This window comes from Peromyscus leucopus, chromosome 18 (assembly GCF_004664715.2).
Source record: "Peromyscus leucopus breed LL Stock chromosome 18, UCI_PerLeu_2.1, whole genome shotgun sequence".
NCBI classification, from domain to species: domain Eukaryota; kingdom Metazoa; phylum Chordata; class Mammalia; order Rodentia; family Cricetidae; genus Peromyscus; species Peromyscus leucopus.
This window is the reverse complement of record NC_051078.1, coordinates 6,800,671-6,822,629: the sequence shown is the minus strand read 5'-3', so window position 1 is coordinate 6,822,629 and position 21,959 is coordinate 6,800,671. Positions and strand designations below refer to the sequence as shown.

Below are 21,959 nucleotides of genomic sequence, written 5' to 3'. Positions count from 1 at the left end.
TCTTCTTGTATATGCCAAATGTATATCATATATATGTGTATATGCATTTCATTACTGAAAGAGGATTTGCAGTAGATATCAGCACTTTTGTTGAGAGAGAAAGCTGGTCTATTTCCACCTCTTCATCCCCTATTTCCTCTTTGTGCTTCACCTTTTATCATCCACCAGCGTATATACTATTTTTATGGTCACCATTCCTAGTTAGTGTATGTAGTGGAAATTTGTTCATTAAGTTAACAGATGTAGCAAAACATCTTCACTACAAAAGAGTCAATTCTCTTATTCTGATTAAAATGAACACCATTCATTCACTAAAGTTATCTTGACATCCCTGGTCCATATGACGTTCTAGTTGTTCAAGCAATGACTCATAGGGAGAATTTCTGCCTTCAGGGCAGTTATATTTTAACAGGAAGAGAAGGAAATGCACATGTAAACAATGTGTAGAGAAACAAATGGGATTATTTCAGATTGGAATAGTACAAAACATACGTGGGATTTGGAAGAAAGAGCCTGAAGGTAATTGCCTGGATTCTGGAAGTCAGGGAAACCAAGTATAATAAGTTCAGCAATCGTATCCAAGTTAGAGAGGTTGAGTAAAGAGATGGTAGGGCTTTTCTTCTTCAGGAGGAAACTTGGTTGTTACTCTGCCTCCTCTGAGGTGGGTAAGTTCAAGATTTTTAAAGCAAAGGATGCTGTGGTGGTATAACATGATTGACATTTCAAAAAGACCATTCCGGTCTCTAGAAGGAGGCACATGTCTGATCAATTGAAGCAGTCTATCCTAAAAGACACATTTGCCATGGCAGGCAGGTTTGCTTGTCATAGTCTCTGTCATTTTTCAAACAGTGGGTCAGTGTAAAGAAATGTCATAATTAGACTTCTAAAATATTTTGTCATATGTGATGGTTTTTTTTTTCCGCAGAAATATCTACAGCCAAGATGGGGTTGGGTGGTGGACCCTAGGTCCCACATTCCACGTCTACACTGTCCTTCATTTTTTACCTCACTATCTTTTGTTGACCAGTTAAGCTTACTTTCTGTTTTCATGGGGAATTAAGTTTTCTCATAGCAAATTTTAAATTCTCCCTTGATTGCAAGCCATGTATTTTTCTTATGGGAAGGAATGGAGGGGCTGTAACACATATCCAGAAGTCTAGTTCCCAGTGACTCAACTGAAACATGCAGCACAGAGAGGAAGAGTCAGGGACAGTCCAGGGGATTTTTTCAGCCCTCCAGTTTGACAACTTTTCACTTCAGCATCCTTCATCGCCAAGGTTACCATTTCTCAATTATCCCACATCCCCAGTGTTCTCTATAAGCTGCTGCTGCTGCCCGGGCAGTCATTTCAAGGTTTCATCTTCTGTGTGCATTTATCCACGAGCTTGCAGTTTCTGTTGCCTTGGTTTTTGTGGTTGGCAATTCACTGAAATTTTACTGTTTTTTCCAGATGAATGTGACATTTCTAATCTGTGGTAGAAAACTTGGACGTGAAATCTGGTGGGTAGAAAATAGTAAAAAGGGCTGTTTCCTCCTCTGCTCTTGTACAAGGGTGAGAAGAAATGTACCTCTCAGCTTGCCCTTTTGCGTGGTCTCTTTGTCAGAAATTATTAATCACTCCATGACACCATTTTGCTCAAACTTGATTATTATTTAAAGTCAGAAGAAAGCTGGAGAGTTGAGTTCTCACTCCTTTCCTTCTTTTCAGTTACTCTTTCCCCCATTTCTCTGTCTCTTCTCCCCCTGTTCCTCTTTGTCACCCCCTAATTAGATGCTAAAGAGATAACTGACATACCCTTGCTTCCTCTTGTGTTAAAAACTGCAGGACATATTTGACTAAAATGTTCTTCCAATATTCAACAAATATGCACCTACCAGTTATTAAACTGGAAATTGGATCACACCGTGCACATTCTATGAGTCACTGTCTCTATACAGAGAATTTTCATATTAGACTGGACTGAGGTAAACAAATGGGTCGTCATGCAGTATAGTGGATGGCCATTGTTGCAGAAGGACATTCAGCACGTTCTTGAATAAATCATCCTATAGGAGGAATTCTGAACTTCAGGATGACCAGGAAATACAAGTTAGTCATCTGGGGATTTGGGAAGGGTAGGTTTCAGCTAACAGGAAGTAAGATCTTGGTGGAGGCCCCTTAGAAAATTTTGTCACGTTAACATTTGGGCTATGAGTATGTGTGGATACAGAGATGAAGAGGAAGAGCATAAGATTGGGGATAGAAACCCTCTGATAAGAACTATGGCTTTTTTTTTTTTTGATACTGGAGAATCACATGAAGCTTTTAAGCGAGGGGATCTCATCACAGCTACTTGCTTTGCTAAGGCATAGAGGTTGGCTTATGTTTAGTTGATGATATTTAACCAAATACTGAATATTGCAAATATTACAGGGAAAGGTCAGATACACACTTTAAACATATGTGTGTAGGGGTAGGAAATTTGGGAAGGTCAGATATACAATTCACCATGTGCGAGGAGTGCTGTATGGTAGGAAATATGGCTAGCATGCTATGGCCAGTGAGAAATTTTGGTGGTCTGCCTTGTTTTATCACAGTAAAGTAGGTGAGGTGTGTGATTTAAGAGATATCAATGGGATATGATTGATGGACTGGACAGAAATATTGATGGTATGAGAGGGAGAAAATAGTATTGTTACAGACTTCTAGATGTTGACCTGCATTCTTCTCTCTCACTTTCCTCTGACAGCTTGGTGACTTTGTGGGTGATTCTCTTCCCATATGCCTAGTCACCATTGTCTCTTCTGCTGCCTCATTTGGTGGGTGCACAATGGGGTGGAAAAATGATGGGCCGTTGACCTTGTAGCAGAGGCCATTTGTTTCGGCAAAGCTATTATCAAGAATTATGCTAAGCATCTCCTCCTGTCAGATGGATTTTGTTCTCTATTATGTTACGTGATGAGCAGTGCTATGAAGTTGTGGGGTTGGATGTAGAAGGGGAGGCACAATAGTTGAAAAAACAAACAAACAAAACCAAGAAGAGAATTTCAATCAAAAACCAAGAGAGCTGAATGAAACAAAAATAATGTAATTAAAGATCAAAAGTGATCATTTGTTTACTGAGAGAGTATTAAGCCAGATTATTATTATAACTCAGAATTTTTCTGAAAGATTCTCCAGTGATACTAGTAGTCTGTGCTCCTATGCTACTCTGTAAAAAGATAGTTGTGGAAAATGCTTCTAAGGAGGCTTATTTAATCATATTCCTCTTAAAAAAACTTTATTCAATAGTAAACTTCTTAAATTTGTTGAATCTGGAATTTTATAAATATGTTTACCCAGGTTGTCTTTTGCTAATGCTGAATTAGCATTGCGTGGAGCTGGCGCTTTGGAGATCACAGGTAGGGGAAATGAAATGTCAGCCGAATAGATGATCAAATACTTGTTAACATTTAATGTATGTTGTGAGGTACCAAATATTACATGACCTCTTTCATTTAGTCTTCATACCAATTATTATTTTTATGAGCAATATTATTAAAGCCCATATCACACCGCCAATGAAAATATAGTTACTAAGTAATTTATTCAAACTTATATAGCCAATAAACAAGACCCAGCAAGGAAATTTAAATGTTCAAACGTTTTTCCCTTTGACACGTGACAGGTGGGCCACATGTTTCACATCAATATACCGTACTACAGTAGAAGAGACTTACGTAGAGTCCCACAACAGTTACTTGAGAAGCTTGAAAGCTATGGATCCAAACAAAGTAAAGTTGTGTAAGGGTCACTGTATTATTTAATTTGTCTAGTTAGTTGCCGGGCCAATAATATCTGTTAAAAGCATTGTAAGGGACAAAGGGTTCATTTAGACTCACCATTCAGGGGTGCAGTCCATGTTGGAGGGGAACTCATGGCACCAGGAGCCTGGAGCTTCTGGTCACATTGTTCCTTTGGTCAGGAAACAGAGAGTGATGAATTCTCTTGGTCAGTTCACTTTCTTCTTTTGAAGGCCATGATCCCAGCTGATGAAATGTTGCCATCTAAAGTTAAGATAAATCTTGGCACCTCAATTAGTTTAATCTAGGTAAGCCCTCATAGTCAAGTCAGTGACATGTCTCCTAGGTAACTACCAAGATGACAGCATCAACCATTACAGTTCTTCCTAATGAGGAACCCAGAGAGCATGAATTTGAACCCTGAGACTTGGGGAATGATGTTTTTAAACCTTTGAGCATTCCTTTATACCATATAATGTGTATATTTTCCCAAAATAAGAAATATTAACACATATCCATATTAAAGCACATGCTACATCAAGCTACTCTCCATGTAAAAGAATGCTTGGAGTTGTCTGTTCAGATTTGTTTGCTGCCCCGGGTCATGGGTTAGAAGACAGATCGTTTTGGAGGTAAAGCTCTGACAAAAGAGTAATTCAGTGGCCTCAAGGGGAAGAAGACTCAGACAAGAACAGGAAGGAGTACAGAACACTGCTAGAAGCAAACAAAGCAGGACCAGGGTCTGTAGGCTCAGCAAAGGTTGAATTAAACATAGGCTCTAAACTTGAAAGGTCCTGGGACAGATGTGGATGTTGTCCTTCCCTGTAAATACACCCACATGCAAGCTATTCTCTTTGGCTCCACTTTCCCCTCACCATTGTAGTAGCTTAAATAAGGATTTTAAAATTATGTCATTCTAGGTTTGAATATTTGCTCTATCATTAAACGTGACCTGAAGAAAATTTCTAAGTTGTATCAACTGCAAAATGAGTAGGCATTATACTCTGAAGAACAAGAGAAATAATGTATAAGGTGCTTGACAAAGTAGATGCTAAACGTTTTGGATAAGGAAGTAGTTATCTGTGGTGGTATTGTGTTCCCCAAAATATTGTGCACCCTAATGAACTTATCTGGGGTCAGGGCATGAAACAGCCACTAGATAGCTAGAAAATGGTGGCACTCACACCTTTAATCCTAGCATTTCAGAGGCAGAAATCCCTCTGGATCTCTGTGAGTTCAAGGCCACATTGGAAACAGACAGGCATGGTGACACTCGCCTTTAATCCCCAAATAAGAAATATTAACACATATCCATATTAAAGCACATGCTACATCAAGCCTTTAATCCCAGGAAGTGATGACAGAAGGCAGAAAAATATATAAGGCGTGAGGACTAGAAACTAGAAGCATTTGGCTGGTTAAACTTTTAGGCTTTTGAGCATCACAGTTCAGCTGAGATTCATTTGGATGAGGACTCAGAGGCTTCCAGTCTGAGAAAACAGGATCAGCTGAGGAACTGGAAAGGTGAGGAAGCTGTGGCTTGTTCTGCTTCTCGGATCTTCCAGCTTTCATCCCAATACCTGGCTCCAGATTTGCTTTTATTGATAAGAACTTTTAAGATTCATGCTACAGTTATCTCTTTTTTTCTTAGTTATATGATTTCATTTTGAAAATGTTAATATTTTTGAAATTCTGATTTTTCATTTTTCTTCTACTTCTGGTAAAGTACAATGAGTTGAACATTGAGTTTCCCACTGCAGAATGGTACCCATTAGTTTGGCAAGATTATCTGACAGTAAGAAAGGTATATTCCTGGATTATTTTTAAAAATTCCACCTCAAATGGTAAATTTTAAATGACTTTATTAGGAGCAGAATTTATCTAAGCAATTAACATTTATTTATTACTTTGTGTGTATATGTGTATGGGTGTGCATATGCCATAGAACATGCTTAGAAGTCTGGAATTGAAGAAAGAATCTTGAGAGGGAAAAGTAAACAATGTTATTTGAATGACTGTGACTTAAATTTTCTTAATAAATTACATTATGTTTATATGAACAAGGAAATGACAACAAGATGCTGCTTAATGCTTGAGTCATATCAAAATACTTTGTTTGGAAAACTTCTGCTCTCTATTCACAGTTCATATATAGTTGGGCATGGTTCCTCATATATGTAATCCTCATTCATATTTGGGAACCTGAGGTAGAAAGTTTATGAGTTCAAAACCAGCCCCGGCTACGTAGTATGACCCTGTTACAAACAACAACAACAACAACAACAACTACAAAGAACCATAACAACCAAACAAACATAATTTATATAAAAGGAACCTTCAGTGTGAGAAATTCATCTCCCTGGGGATAATTATGTCAAGGTATCATGAAAGACTTGAATACAGTACAATTTCGGAAATGCAATGATGTAATGTTCTTAGGAACTGTATCGCTTTTGTCTTGCAGGATGAGTAAGAGATACTTACAGAAGGCAACAAAAGGAAAGCTGCTGATAATCATTTTCCTAGTGACCTTGTGGGGGAAAGCTGTCTCCAGTGCAAACCATCACAAAGGTAAGCTCTGCTGCGTTCCCCACTGTCCGTGTGAAATGGTTCCTTGAAACAGATTGCGACATTCTGTCTTCACTGGTCTGTTCAATGTTATTAGGTATGGGTTCCCCCTAGCAATTTTCTTTAAGTAAAAATGCAGAGAGCTGTCTTCAAGATGACTTTGAAAGGAGAAACATGGTGTTTTCAGGATTACTGCCAATTCCGCAAATATTGTCCAGTGAATGTAAAAATCTACCTCTGTCTTCCCTCTATTTTTAAAGATAGTGATGTTAAAATGTTGACTTGGTGTGTAATAAAGATGAATTTTAGACTGCCCTTATATTCATAAAGAAAACATTTTTAGTAACGCATATATTAATCATACGTACACAGTACATGCAAAGTTTTCCTTTAGATTTTTTGTAGACTGTGTTTTTTTTGGCACTGTGCCTCTCTGCCCATCATCTGGACACTATTTCTACCATAACTCTCAGTAGGTTCTGTTCTTCCACAGAAAAGTGAGAATATTTGTCTATATGTATGTGCTGTCAGCTCAAAATGACTCCCTTTTCTCGTTTCTAGCCATTAGACCCAGCATAATGAATGGCTGCCTTTTCCAAATGAGTTTAAATGGGGCTATTTCTGCATTATATCTACCATAATCAAGTATTCATAACCTGAGAAGTCAATTTAGATTTTTCTGTGAAATATGGTTTTGCTATTCAATTCTCTGTCCACCATGAAGGCTAGCAATTTCCTTCCTTATTCTCTTTGGGGTGAAGGAGGAATTAAGAGTGCCTTGGATTCTCTAACACTTACATTATTTACACATGTGCATTCAATTAGCATTAAATGGAGCATTAACATGGAGAGAAGAAATGTGTGGTGTAAGAGTTGATGTCTATGTAACAAACCCCACCCTCTGCATTTAAAAACAATAAATGAGACTATGTGAAGGAGAGTTTTGTGGAGTATTTGTTTGTTTGTTTTTGTAATTCTGTTTTGAGCTATAGAGGCATGTGTGCTTGTAAATGTACATTTTTCTTTTTGTCTTTAGAGTAGCCCATGGACCTGTCAATCAATCCTTTAATCCTCTTTAATAATTGTTATCTTGGGTTCTTTTACTGTTACCGTGATACAGAACTCTGACAAGGGCAACTTAACCAGTGTTCCATGTTACAGTTGATTGTCACCAGGACATCCCAGTTGCAGGAGAGTGAGGGAGCTGGTCACATTTCATCTATAATCAGTATGAATTGCATACCACCATTAAAGCTACCTTTAAGAACTCTTAAGTCATGCTGTACAGTGCTAATATCAATGCTATTAGCTCTTCTTATAGCATGTTAACATGATATTTTTAATTTTTTCTTTATTTTATTATTTATTTATAAATTTAAAAGATATTTAAATATTTTATTTATCTAAATTATGTCAATATGTGCATATCTGTGAGTGGAAGTGCCTATGTAGTCCAAAAGAGAGCCTCTGAAACCTTGGAGGTGGAGTTACAGGTGGTTGTGAGTTGCCTAAGGTACTTGCTGGGAACTGAACTCAGGTCCTCTGGAAGAGCAGCAAGCACTTTTAACTGAGGAGCCATTACTCCAGTCTCACCATATAAAACACCACATTGTATAAGAAAATGTAAACTGCCAAATGCAATCCATCACACACAAGAGAATCTTGGTTGTTCTCTGTTCCATTCCGAACTTGCCACTAATTTGCATAAAGAATTTATGAACAATTTCCCTCTTTCTTTGGCTCCTTTCTCTCTCCTCCTTCCTTTTCTTCTTCTCCCTACTTATTCTTTTTGTGTCGAGTTACTTCACACACAAAATTATAAGGGCAATGTAAATACTGATTGTATAGCATATGATCATAAGAATGAACACAATGTTCTCAACAACACGTTGGGAAGTATACCCCTTCTAAGGCTCTTGAACCAACTGTGTCTGTAGACTGACTTCATCCCACTCTGCCTTCCTTAGTGTACTAGCAAAATCATTGTTCTAAATGTTCCTTTTAGAATTCCTTTATATTTAACAATAACCCCTTTATATGAGCATGAATGCACATTTCTAAAAGCAATTTCCTTAGCTTGGGTAGTTCTTGAACTTGTGTGCCCAGTATTATATCGTAAGTATTTAATTGCAATTTTGCTAATTTCTTCCAACAGTTCTTGTAAGGTATGTTATAAAGTATAACACATCGATTTTCCACAGTTGATCCATGTTGCATGAAGTTGCTACAAACATACTCATTCTCTTGTACATAGACATTTTGCATTCTATTTCTCTCCTGTTCTGAACAGTGGTTCTAGAAGTGTTGTTGTACACTGCTTTTCAGTGCACATGTGCAAGTTTCTCTGGAGGTAACATTACTAGGAGCAAAGTGCTGGCTCACAGAACATTCATGGGGTCAGCTTGGCCATATAATGCTGAACGGTTTCCCCATCTAATAGCACTGATAAAGTTGCTCTGAATATTTTCTTCTTATCCTTTGTCCTCTGCTCTCTGTGTTTCTTCTTCTTTCATGAATGTTTCTCACTTGTTAAAATTATTTTGTCCAGATGCTGGTCAATTTATTAGTTTTCAAAGGACCAATTTCCCCTTTATTATTCCTTCCATGCAATTATGTATTTTATTATGTAAGATATATATAATTCTGCCTGTGTATTTGTTATTTTAGTAGTATAAATGTACTTTTTCTATGTGGCAGATAATCCATTTCCACCTCTTCTGTGACAGTCACCTTTGTAAAAAAGGGCATTAGACCCTCACTGGGTTTTCAAAATGCTTCAATAAAATTCCCAGGCTGCCCCATCATGGGCTTCACCTGTCATAGGTGATCTGGCATTTCCATAGCTAACTGTTTGGTAAGCGCTACATGTTTACAGTTAAATTATCTTCCTCAGTTAGGCCAGGAATACTCAGGGGCTGTCTCCTATTATAAAGCCAAGACCTTAGAGAAAAGCATCTGGTGTGTCTGCCCTGGAATGATGGTATTTGTATTCTAGATAATAGGGCAAGAACCTAGGATCCTTTCCAATCTGGGCTCCATGAAGAAACACAAGATGTTCTCTTTGCAGACTGAGAACACAATGGTTGTTTCTTTCTTGCATCTAAAGCATCCTCTGTTCTTTGTCACTCCAATGTAGTATCCCCTCTTCATACATGGACATGTGGCTTGATGGAGTTCAGTCAAGTCATGCTGATTCAGTTACAATAAGAAATAGTCTCAGGTTCCTAACACCTTGGTGAATACTCAGAATAAAAACATTTCACGTAATCCAGCAGCACTGAAGAACGTTCTAGCTAGATACTAGCTCATCTAATCTTTGCAACCGTGGATGAGATGGGTACTATGGCATAACCACTTTTATTGATCAGAATCTGATTAGTCAATGCCAGTGGGATTCAAATCTGACAGTCCTGCTCCATATCGTCATGATGTATCTGGAGCTGAAATTCTTCACTACTCGGTTTGTTTGTCTGGCTTCTTGAGTCTATGGATTAATATTCTCACGAACACAAACTAGGTGCTGTCCCCTTACCACTCAGCTAGAATTCTAGTCAGATGTTATATACAACAGTGTCCGCTGTGTACTTCAGTTTTTATGCAACATTTCTACTTTTCAGGTCTTTCCATGCCACACTTTAGAGTATTATTCAAATCTTTCAAAACCATTCGTTTTTATATTTTATTGTGTCTGGGTTATTCCTTAGTTTCATCTATTACATGCCTCTGATATTGTTTTTCCTGAGAATTTTCTTGCAATTTAATGTCTTTATGTTCTCACTCTTCTTTTCTGTTTTTCATTCCATAGGATTTTCTAACTTGTTTTTTGAAATAAATCATTTAGTCCTCTTCAGGAGGAGGGTGTATATATATTTACTCTACAGCTTTGGGAATGCTTTAGTTTTTTGAGCATTTTATATGAGTACTGTACATAATTTCCACACTTCCCTTTCCCTCTTCCAACCCTCCTAACTTCCTCTCAAATTCATGATCTCTTCTTTAGTTGTTGTTGTTGGTTTGTATACACACACACACACACACACACACACACACACACACACACACACACCCTACTGAGTATGTCCCTGGAGAAGACCGATTCTCCCTCTTTCAACAGCCATTGGTTGCCCGTAGTTCTTAATCTAGTGGTGCGTCCTTGTGAAATTCTCTCTATTCCTATCCTCATGCCTGCAGTGTTTTCATTATGAATGTCTTGTTAAAGCACCCAGATGATTGAGACTTCATGGGTATAGCTTCCCTCTCATGTCCAGAAAACACTTCTCACAGCCGACTTACTGGTCCTCGGGTACTTAGAATCTGTTTGCTCCCCTCTTCCATCTTGATTACTGTGGCTGAAGTGAAGAAATTGTGTTGTAGATGTATCAGCTGGGGATTGGCATGCTATAGTCAATTGTTCTCTGCATTTTTGTGGTGATATTTTATTCGTGCACCCCAATAAAGTTTATCTGGGGATCAGAGGAAAAAGCCAGCCACTATATTAAATATAGAAGTCAGGCAGAAGTAGCACACACCTTTAATCCTAGCATTCAGGAGGCAGAGATTCATCTGGATCTCTGTGAGTTCAAGGCCACACTGGGAACAGAGCAAAACATGGTGGCACATGCCTTTAATCCCAGTGCTAGTTAACCATAGAGGTCTGGAGGTCTGTACAGACAGATAGGAAGTGATAGAGCTGGGCAGAAAGAGGAAGTGATGTAGCAGGGCAGAGAGAGGAAGTAAGATGGCAGGGCACAGAAAGGTATATAGGTGTGAGTATACAGGAAGTAGCTCTCTCTGGAGACTGAGGAGTTGGTTAAGGTGAAGTTGGCTCTGGCTCTGATCTTTCAGTTTTCACCCTCATATCTGGCTCTGGGTTTTTTTTATTAATAAGAACATTTAGCAATTCATCTTACATATTTTGGCCATTTGTGGATTCTCTGATGGTCTTTGTTTGCTACAAAATGAGTTTTCTTTGAACAGGGGTAAGCGCAAACATATCTGTGGATATAAGGATAATATTTAGGATGTAGCTGGGCATTGTGCTGGTTTAGGACTATGGCAATAAGAGTCCATGATCTCACCAGCCACAGGTAGTTGGCTAAATTTACAATGCCAGGCACAAATTCCCTCCTATTGAATGAGCCTCATGTCTAATTAGGTGCCTGCTTTTCACCCCTGAAATATGTGCCACCATTTTACCTTGGGTATACCTTGCCATGTTGGCCATCGTTGTGGGTCATGGGATTTACAGATGGATAGGAGATTGTACCACCAGTCCAGTCCGGATCTCCATCTCCTTCCAACAGCACTTACTCTTGTTTGGGATGTTTGCTTGATGTTTCACTGAGGATTCTGACCCCTGCTAACCATGTGCTTTTCCCCTCCCCCACTAACTGATGAATATAGCGGGGGGATGGGAGGACCAAGATATGCCCCAATGGATCATTTTCCGCCCAACATATTCCTTTCAGTGGCCAGAGGAATTGCTGCCCAGATTGTCTACCCCATTGAAATTTAACTCCCTTTTTTGCTGATTTATAGTTCTGAAGAGCCTAGGCTGATCCAGTAGTCATCAAAGTTTCTTATTTATCAGAACTTCCTCTTTTCTCTGATTAAAAAAACATTGCATCTCTGGAAGTAAGTACTCCTGGACTCATTGAGTCCATTGTCATCTTGTGGAAATATTTTATACTGGCTGTTTGTAATGGAAAAGTCGTTTGTTTACTCAGTGTTTTTTGAGTACCTGCATCAAGGCAGAGAATATAGTAGTCCATAAAAGAGATAAAAATCTTTGTCTTATGGAGCTTTTATCTCTGAAGTAGGAAACTAGATAAAAAGAAAAGGAAATAAAATGGTATGTTTTATGGGGTAAATGCTATGGAGACCGTATAAAGGAAGAGAGAGGCGTAGGAAGTGCTGAGGAGGGATTATATGTGTAAATAAGGCCTTTGGGCATAACTTCACATTTTTAGCAGGGAGATATCAAGGGGGGAAGAATGTTGCAGGCAAAACATTCGTAAGTATAAATGTTTCCGAGCATTCTTGGAGACAAGGAGAAATACAGAGTTGGAAAGTGTGCGTATAGCAGACTGTAAGGAAGAGAATTGTGAACAGGCCATTTCAAAATAGACAGATGTGCACTACGGAATCATCAGCTCAATAAATAGCAGCAGGAATATACTAATGCAATAAATCCTGCTCTCAAGAGCAGCTAAGTGAGAATGGTGTCACTCCATTTCCTTGAGATGACACAGGGACACCCAAGTCATCTCCTGCACCTTTATCTCAGGAACCAGATATCTAGAAATCAGAAGCTGTTGTCAGTCATCTGAACAAACTTTTGTGCTGTGGGAATTAACAGTCCTTCACAGAGAGACAAATAAGTTTATTGCTCAAGCTGCCTTTGAAAGACTCTGCCCTGAATTCTTACAATTATATTGAGCTGGGCATTTTGGGGGGGATTAGCCGAGAACATTGTGACAGCCAGTCAGAAAACATAAGCAATATTTCCCCCTTGGAAGCAATTACATTAGCTACAGCCTCAGATAGTGGGGATCAGAGAGGAAACATTTTAGTTTAGGCCTCCAAGTTCCCAAAAGAAAAATATAGCCATTAATCTTAGAAAGCTAATATGTTTTTGTGTCTACCCACCACATCCCAACTAAATCCAAAGAGAACAAATCATCGCTAAGTATTTGGGTTGGATACATAGTGTGAGAATTATACAGAGGAAAAAAAAAAACACCCTGAAAGTTAGTTTGAGTAACTAAAGTTAAATACAGGCTCTTCTCATTGTAAGTCAATATAATTAATAATCTGAGTTAATCTGAGTTAAAACTTATGGGCTTTGTTTTTTTCCTAAGAAAATTTAGTTAAAAAATAAATATTTTAAATGTAGGATGAAATAACAATGGTTAGAAAGTTTAAGGGTCACTCTTAAGTTGCTTTCTGGTTTATTTAACAATTAATTAATTAATAATGTTTATTAATTCAAACAACTACTCAGGAGACAGAATATAATACATCCTGTGTCTGTTAAATGGTAGGCGTTAGGTCAAGTTCCAGTGATACACAACTGAGCAAAATTGACAGAATCCATGTCCTCATAGAACTTGTCGTATTTTCAGGGAGAACAGCACTGATGCTGCATGCCAGATAGTCTCAGAGAGAAATGTTTAACTACAAGAGATGTTAAAGTGCTATAAAGATAAAATTTCAAAGGGATTCGAACATATAAACCACAAAATGGGTGAGGGGACTCAGGAGAACCCCTCGTCTTTCTTTTTAAGGAAGAAAACTTGATGTAGGATCTGAGAGAGAGAGGGACACAATGTCTGTGTGCTCAGTGGCTCAATCTAACTGAAGCAAGCTGGCGAAGGATTGTGGGAAATCTACTAAAGGTTTCTAGCTCTTTTCCATATAGAAAGAATACAGAGGAGTAAATGTTTGAAATGAACATGGCAAATCTCTGCCAGGAGAATATGTACCAATGCTGTCTAAAACTATTTCCAGTGCTCCCCATAATAAAGGCATGTAAAACACCCCATCTTCTCCAAAAAATAATGTTGCTAATTAAAATATATTCATTAAACAAGGTCTGTATATAGTGGTTAATTCATATAATTTATTCTTTAGAGTACCAATGAATGGATAAAGTCAGTTTTGGAATGATTTTCATTTTCTGTGATTTGGATTCTTCACCATTCCATTGCTAGTTAAATTTTTTTTCAGTAGTAGAGATTGAGCATTGGGCCTTGTTACACTAGGCAAGTGCTCTGCCTCTGAGCTGTGTTCCCCACTTAATGATTCTATTGATTTGCTTGAGAACCTAAAGCTTTTAAAATTTGGTCGTGTTCATTGTATATGTTTTAGTTTATATACTTTTCAAATTTGATATTATTCCATATATATATATATATATATATATATATATATATATATATATATATAAAATTAAAATTCATTCTTGCCTGATTTTGTCTTTTCCTCTCAAGTTGCCTCCTTCCAACTCATTCTATGAATATCTCCTCACTTAATTCTCAAACTGATAGCTTCTTGTTCTTTGATGATTATTTGTGTGTGTGTGTGTTTGTGTGTGTGTGTGTGTGTGTGTATGTGTGTGTGTGTGTGTATGTTTATGCACAAGCACAGCCTGCTGAGGTCATCTTTGTTGTTTGTGTTTACATGGTTTCGGGGCCGACAGCTTTGTATTGGGTAACTTTATTTGAGGTTTGTCCCTGGGAGAAGAAATTTGCCCTCTCTCAGCAGACAGGAGTTGCCTGTAGTTCTCTGTCTGGGGTAGAACCCAGTGAGATTTTTCCCCTTCCCTGTTAGCATGTCTAATGATACCATCAATTTTCAGGTTTTATTTATGCAGCCATCTCTCAGAGAGACTATTTGATGTTATTCAAAATAATGTTTATGTTACTCATAATATTAAAATATTGTGATCCACAGAGGAAAAAAAACAAAGAATTTTTAAGCATCTGTAACCCCGCTATACATATCTATTTGTAACCCATTTCTTATGTATGCTATGATTTCTTCTTGTTTCCTTGAAAATATTTATTTAACCACCTTGTATTATTATTTAAGCTGCTTCAAGTTTTTTTTAAGTAGTAATAATCTTGTGTGAGCACTCATATATACAATTAGTTTGTATTTGCCTGACTATATTTGTAGTGAGAGAATTACTAGGTCAACTGATTTTAATTGTAACATGTTACTATATTTTGACAATGATACTCATAATTACAAAACAACTTTGTGTTTATATGAGGGTATTTGAAAAATAAGAGAAGCATTGGTAAGATAACAATAATACTGGACTCATAAAGCATTCATTAATTAACATTTGTGCATGTTTAAATAAATGCCTCCTGATCTAAGTTGTAAGGTCACAAACATTATCTTCTCATCAGCAGGGAACTTAAATGCCCATATTTATAAATGCTTTTCAACATTATTTATCATTCTATTAAATCTTTGCCAATTGTATCTCCTTTTAGTTTGTAATTCTTATTAAAGATGATAAATGCTTTACTAAATTTATTTACAATTAATATTTTTGTTAATTCCCTTTTCATATCTTTATGAGTTGCTTGTATAACGTGATATTATTTTTGTAGTTTATGAGAATGCTTCATAAATGATTAACACTTTATCCTTCAAGGTTTACACACCCAGAGTATTAGCAGACAGTACAGGAGCCTAGCTTCAAAGGCTCACAGAGTCTGACCCTGATTTGGCCCTTTGCTGGGACTGAGTACACCCCCCCCCCCCGCCCCATCTACCCAGCTACCCTTTTTTGTAAGAAGAGAGGATGGGTATTATAAACACCTTTAATATTGTTTCTTTATTCTTTTTAAATATGCCAACCTCTATTTTGGTTTTATCTCTTTTAATTAGCGAGTAAATCTTTTCAAGATTTGGTTTTGGTTTCCTTTGCTTTTAACTGATGCCTTGATCTTTTCTTCTGTCTTTGTTCCCAGGAACATTTGTGCTTGGATCATTTTTTTTTCCCTTTTCTCTCTGTATCTAGTAACCTTCTTCTAGTTTTCACCTTCCTTTGTGGAAATGTTCCTTCATGTTTTATTTTTCATATATGAAGCTAATTCTCTCATCATTAATTAGGTCTTTCTTAGAGTTTGACTTTAACTTTTACTGTTTCTTGTGAGTTCTCTTTGGATAGGTCCTGTAGCATCTCACGGAGCACATGATCCAGATGTAACAGAAAACAAAACAAAAAACAGAAAAATAACAAGCAAACCGAAATTTACTTCGAGACCCTTTGCCTCTAGTAATAATAAAATAATGAAATGTATCAAATATGGGTCATTTCTAAACCCTGGAATACTGACTTATCCCCTCCCTCTCCCTCCTTCTGCTGAGCCAAGACTGTCATTTTGGGGTTCCTTTTGGACCTGACCATACTTCCTCTTGAGACTGCTTCACTACCATCCCAGCAAATACCTTCTCTCATCTTCTATATCTGATAATTTGTTCTGTATCCCAGGTATGTTCTTCTGTCTTTCATTTTGATGAAGTATTATCTGTTGATGATCCTTGATAAGTAAAAATAAATGAGAGGTTCACTTATTCAGACCCATGTCTTTGGTGTACCCTTGTGGTTAAGTGATAGTTTGGCTAGGTATAGAATTATAAAGGTATAATTTTCATATATAAGACAGTATCCATAGGTTTTTTTTTTTTGGTTTGGGTTGTGTTGTTGTGAAATTATAAAGTAATAATTGTTGACATCCTATACTTTTGTCATGACCCTTTCTTTTTTTCCTCTCTCCTGTTTCATGCTGTTTAAATCTTCAATTGGCGTGTCTGCTTCTGACTGTACTGTCAGGAACTGCCCAGCACCACTTTCTTGGGTCTTCATGTGGAAACCTGAGCCTCTCTGTTGTGAGAGCATATCTGGTCTGGAATCATTTAATTGAGGATTGTTAGTCCCAGAGATTGGAGGAGAAAGACCACCCACCCAAATCATCATTGCCAAATTAGTTAAAGCAAGCTTTTATAATTCATGTACAAGGCTGCCTCCCCGTAAGGTGAGGTTCGAGAGGTCAGGACTGGACATGAGGAAGATGAGGGGTTTTTTTTTTTTGTTTGTTTGTTTTTTTTATAGCTCACGGGTGGGGGATTTCCAAAGGGGGGATTTGGCCAGCAAAATAGGTGGCATTATAAGAGCAGATCATAGCAAGGTGGTGATAACAAGGTAGTCATAACAACCTTCTGAAACACAGGTGGGGTTGCAAGATGGCTACTACAGCTTTTTGAAACAAAGTCATGATTGCAAGGTGGTTGGTTGTAAGGCAGTCATCGAAACAGGGGGTGGTAGCAGCAGGCGACCATAATAACCTTTTGAAACAAAGGCCTGCTTTTGTTTGGTATTTCCTGGAACAGGCAGTGCAGAGCCATTTGTAGTTAAGAGTTAAGGCTACAAGTGGGGCACAGTCCAATCCATGGGAAACAGAGGTTTAATCCCAAATGGGAACGGACTCAGTTTGTCTTTGCTGTATGATGGCTTTCAAGCCCAAGTTGGAGGCAGGCTGGTTCATCAGGATCTCCTCCTCTATTCTTTTACTTGTCCTAGCTTGGCTAACTGACTTCCTAAACTTATTTTCTAATGTTCTTATATTTCAGCTTCCATTTTTATCTCTGTCTTTTTACTCTGTTTTAAAAAGTGGGTATTTGGTCTCCCTTATTGTCTAAATCTGTGCAAAATTATATATTCCCTTTCATAACTTAAAATTTTAAGTGTTGTTTTATATCTTTTTTGTTTGTTTGTTTGTTTGTTTTTTCTAGACAGGGTTTCTCTGTGTAGCTTTGCGCCTTTCCTGGATCTCGCTCTGTAGACCAGGTGGGCCTCGAACTCACAAAGATCCTCCTGCCTCTGCCTCCCGAGTGCAGGGATTAAAGGCGTGTGCTACCACTGCCCGGCCTTGTTTTATATCTTTTGAATGTTCTCTTTTGAATATTTCTTCTTGCTCATTACCTCATTTTCTGGGATCCCACCACCACCACCACTACTTTGCTAAGTTATTTTCTCTCTTTAAGGCTATGAGCATTCCTTTGATGTCTGATAGCATAAACGTTGTTTTGCTAACAGGTCAGTGTGGACTGCAAAATTTGAAACTCAGAATCAAAGCAGGAAGAGAGGCTTTGTTGGCTAGTTACCATTGTTAGCATGTTTTGGTTTTCCCTTTGGAGCTGGTCGGATCCCTTACACATGAATCCTCTTGGCCAGAACCATTAGGGATCTGAGAGGGAAAAGCTGCTGAAGTTGGGGTTGAAATGCTTCACATTTATCTTATTCAGTTCCTTCTCCTGACCCCAGTATGATGTCTACTCTGCTTTATGTCTTCTAATGAACAAATCACCTGTGTCTCACCAACAAACCAATGGGCTTTCTAGCTTCTCCCTGCAGAGACAGAAGTCCAGCAACATGAGGTGATAGAGAGCAACTAGAGATTTAGGAGCTGTTCACATGACTTTGCATTAGTGCTCTGACCAAGGTCCTCAACTCCCCATGTCTGCCAGGACCTGATGCTTCCAATCCCTTTTTCCTTTAACAAATCTACACTAGTGGTCTTTATTAAGTCAGTTCCAAAACTTTGATATCTTTGCCTCTTGCTTAAATGAATTTTTTTTTCTTAATGAATTTAACAGCATTGGTGGTTTTGATGAAGCTATTTCCTTTTACTGTTTTATGTGTTCTTCCTGGTCTTAGGAGGGTGTCTTAAAATTTCAACCATCTCTACTCGGGCCCCAAGTCTCTATCACATCCTCTGCTACAGTTCATCTCTCATATTGAACTACAATAAATGCAGAGCAAAATATGAGTGAAAATACTTCTATTTTTTAAAATATGCCTTTATTTTTTAGTTTTTACAGACCTATTGAGGTGTAGCTAACACAAATTTCATATGGTTGGGTGTAGTGCTTGATGCTTTAGTGTACGTGTGCACTGTGAAATGATGATGTAATTAATCAGATTAATAAATCCATCAACTCAAGTGAGAATGCTTGACATCTACCCTCTTAGCAGTGTTCAAGTATGCAGTGTGTTGTTACTGACCAATGCTATTGTGTTATTTCAGATTTCTAGTGTTTTTAGTATAGATTCATCTTATACCTGAAGGCCTTACCTTTTAATTCAGTGTCTCCCCTTTTCTCCCACACCATCTTGTAACATTTTCAAATAATGCAATGATACTGGTTTTGAATGCCTCTATCTTCCTATTGTCTGAAAATAGCTTATTTCTAACTTTAGTTTCTCATTTCAATTTTATTATTCATGTTACTGATCTTAAACTGGTATGTTTTGAATTTTCCTTCCTTCTTTGTATTCTATTAGAATCCTTGGTCTCAGGAACAGGTTATTTCCAATACAGGACCACCTCTCTGACTTAACATTTATGTGAGCTGTTTTCACAGATCTGTGAACTTAACTTTAGACTTGGTAAGAGGCTTCCTACTCAGATATCCAAATCACTACCACTCTCTTCAGGATCCTGCCACCAGCATGGTCAAAAGATAACACCACTCTCTCCTGGTGTGCTGGTAGCCTCTAAGAAGGTTGCTGAGTTGGAAAGGCACAGAAGGCATTCATAGCTTGATATCTCCTACCAGTATCCAACATAAAAACCCAATGAGATCGCCTCTTTTGAGTATACAATGTGTGGAATTTGAATTCCATATTTCAGAAAACCTGGGCTGGTTGAGTTTTTAAAGTACTTCTTTTATTTTTGAGATCATAGTATAATTTCATTATTTCTTCCCTCCCATATACCCCTTCTTTGTCCCTTTCAAATTCATGGCCTCTTCTTTCATTAATGGTTGTTCCAGACATCTATGTATTATGTATATGTACATTATTTTCTAAATATAACCTACTCAGTCTGTATAATGTTACTTGTGTGTATGTTTTCAGGGCTGGCCATTTAGCATTGAATAAACAGTTGTTTTGCTCTTCCCCAGAGAAGACCATTTCTCTTTTCTCTTAGTAAGAGCCAGAGGATCAGGGACTTTGCTGTGAGACTGAGTCTCCCAATGATGTCAGAAGTTTGTTGGGTTTTGTCATTTTGACACAAATGTAGACATATCTGGGAAAAGGGAATCTTAATTGAGAAAACACCTCCATATTATTGGCCTGTACCTATATATGTAGGGAATTTTCATGATTAACAATTGATGTTGGAGGACCCCCCTTGGGCAGGTGGTCTTATAGGGTTTAAGAAAGCAGGCTGAGCAAGCTATGAGGAGGAAGCCAGTAGGAAGCATTCCTCCATGGCCTCTGTATCAGTTACTGCCTCTGGGTACTTGCCTTGAGTTCCTACCCCAACTTTCTTTAGTGATGGGCTGTGATGTAATCCTTTCTTCCTGAAACTGATTATGCTGTTGGTATCTCATCACACCTAAGATATTTACTAGACATTACAAAAGAGTTTGATAACGGCATAGTGATATCAGGAGCCTTTGTATTTTCTTATTTTGGTGTAGATGGTTAAAGCATTCCAGCATTGATTAAAATATTGAATTTTAAACAAGCTAAATTACATTTAGAATGTTTTCCTATTTTTTCTTTCTGTTTTAGGGGTGTTTTTTCCCTTTTAGCTGAGAACGTGTAATATTAGGAATTCCAGATATTTAAAGTTAGAGCAAATAGAAATAACTTTAATCTAGTATGCCTCTATATGCATGCTTTATTTGGCCTTGGACAAGAATGTTCATTCACTGTCTTTCCTCTCATATGCTTGTTGATAGTAGATGACTCAAGAATTTTAAAAGGAAAAAGCACGAACTTAAACATGCCTTCCAAAATGAGAATAATTCTAATATTTTAAAATATAGAATAGAATTTTTTCTGGTATTGATGGGTTTATAGTTATCAAGTGAAGTTACACAACTATTGCACACTCATAGAATCAAAATGATGTCATAAAACATTTATTTTCTTACTGTGCATAGTTCAAATCTCAACATTTGTTTCCAGGCATGTAATGGACATTGCCAACAAATATCTTATCATTTATTTTAAATTGCTTCAGGCATTACTATTCCTCAGCACACAGCAAGAATTAAAGAGTCAGAGAGTTCTGTGCTTATTTAATTTAGCCTAATTTGTTACTCCTGGTTTACTCCAAGCAGGGTTTACAGCTATTTATAGTTTTGCCAAAGGAGAAGCTACCCAGGGAAAGCATTGAAGAAGCCTTATTTAGACGCTCTCTCCTGTTAGTCTTTCCTTCTCCTGCCTGTTTCTGCCTTGCAGATACATCTGTGACTTCCAGGCAAAGAGAATCAAATCTGTCACCTCTCATAAACCAATTTTCACCCCCTTTAGGGGTTGGTATGATCCCTGCCAAAAAATGAATAACCTAGAGCCAGTTATTACTTCCGTGATCCTGTCTGATTGGACAGGCCTACACATTCATTGTCATTAATATCATTTGCAGATGTCCCCAAAACACACAGTTGTAAAAAGTTTTCTAGATATGGGAGGATCCCATTATCTTAATCTTCAGGAACTCACTTAGTAAAATATTTCAAGAAAAAATTATCTGTATACCACTTAATTTCTTTTATCTACATGTTTTCTTCACAGGTGCTACCTTAAAAACAAAACAAAAATGATGGTCTACCCAAGTACTTACATGCCTACTTGGGCACACCAGACTTCTGTCCTTGGTTTTGTGAAAGCCTTTTTAATCACATCATCAAATCACACCACTCCACAGGTTTTATAATATCTCAAGTTGCCAGACCACTGGGAAATATTTTCCATATTTTTATGTTTTTGCTTTATCATGTTGTATTGAGTGTCCATGTAATAAGAAATATACTACTTATATGTGTAGTCCTGATCTCTGCACATTATTTAGTTTAGTAAGCAGGACACATGGCTGGATATTAAATTAGCCTACGATGAGTGCTCACTCGATCGCTTATGAATGACTATGTCAGGTTCTCTAGATAGAGTGTGTGTACATTCACAATGGGTATGGAAGAGTCTAGGCCAGCGGTTCTCAACCTGTGGGCCACACTGTTAGGAAAGTTGAGAAGCACCACTCCTAGATAAAACAGACTGAAAGCCACATTTGAAATTGTCCTTAAGATGCTTA

The 21,959-nt window shown here is 37.7% G+C and overlaps 1 protein-coding gene across 4 annotated transcripts in view; it reads left to right on the top strand.

The window, feature by feature from the left end:
• Tafa2 (TAFA chemokine like family member 2) overlaps positions 1–21,959 on the top strand; it is a 466,913-nt gene that overhangs the window by 319,232 nt on the left and 125,722 nt on the right. For all 4 annotated transcript variants that reach the window (XM_028869574.2, XM_037196725.1, XM_037196724.1 and 1 more), the window contains exon 2: positions 6,227–6,333. In XM_028869574.2, the coding sequence (XP_028725407.1) occupies positions 6,227–6,333 (107 nt within the window). The remainder of the gene's footprint in view (positions 1–6,226; positions 6,334–21,959) is intronic.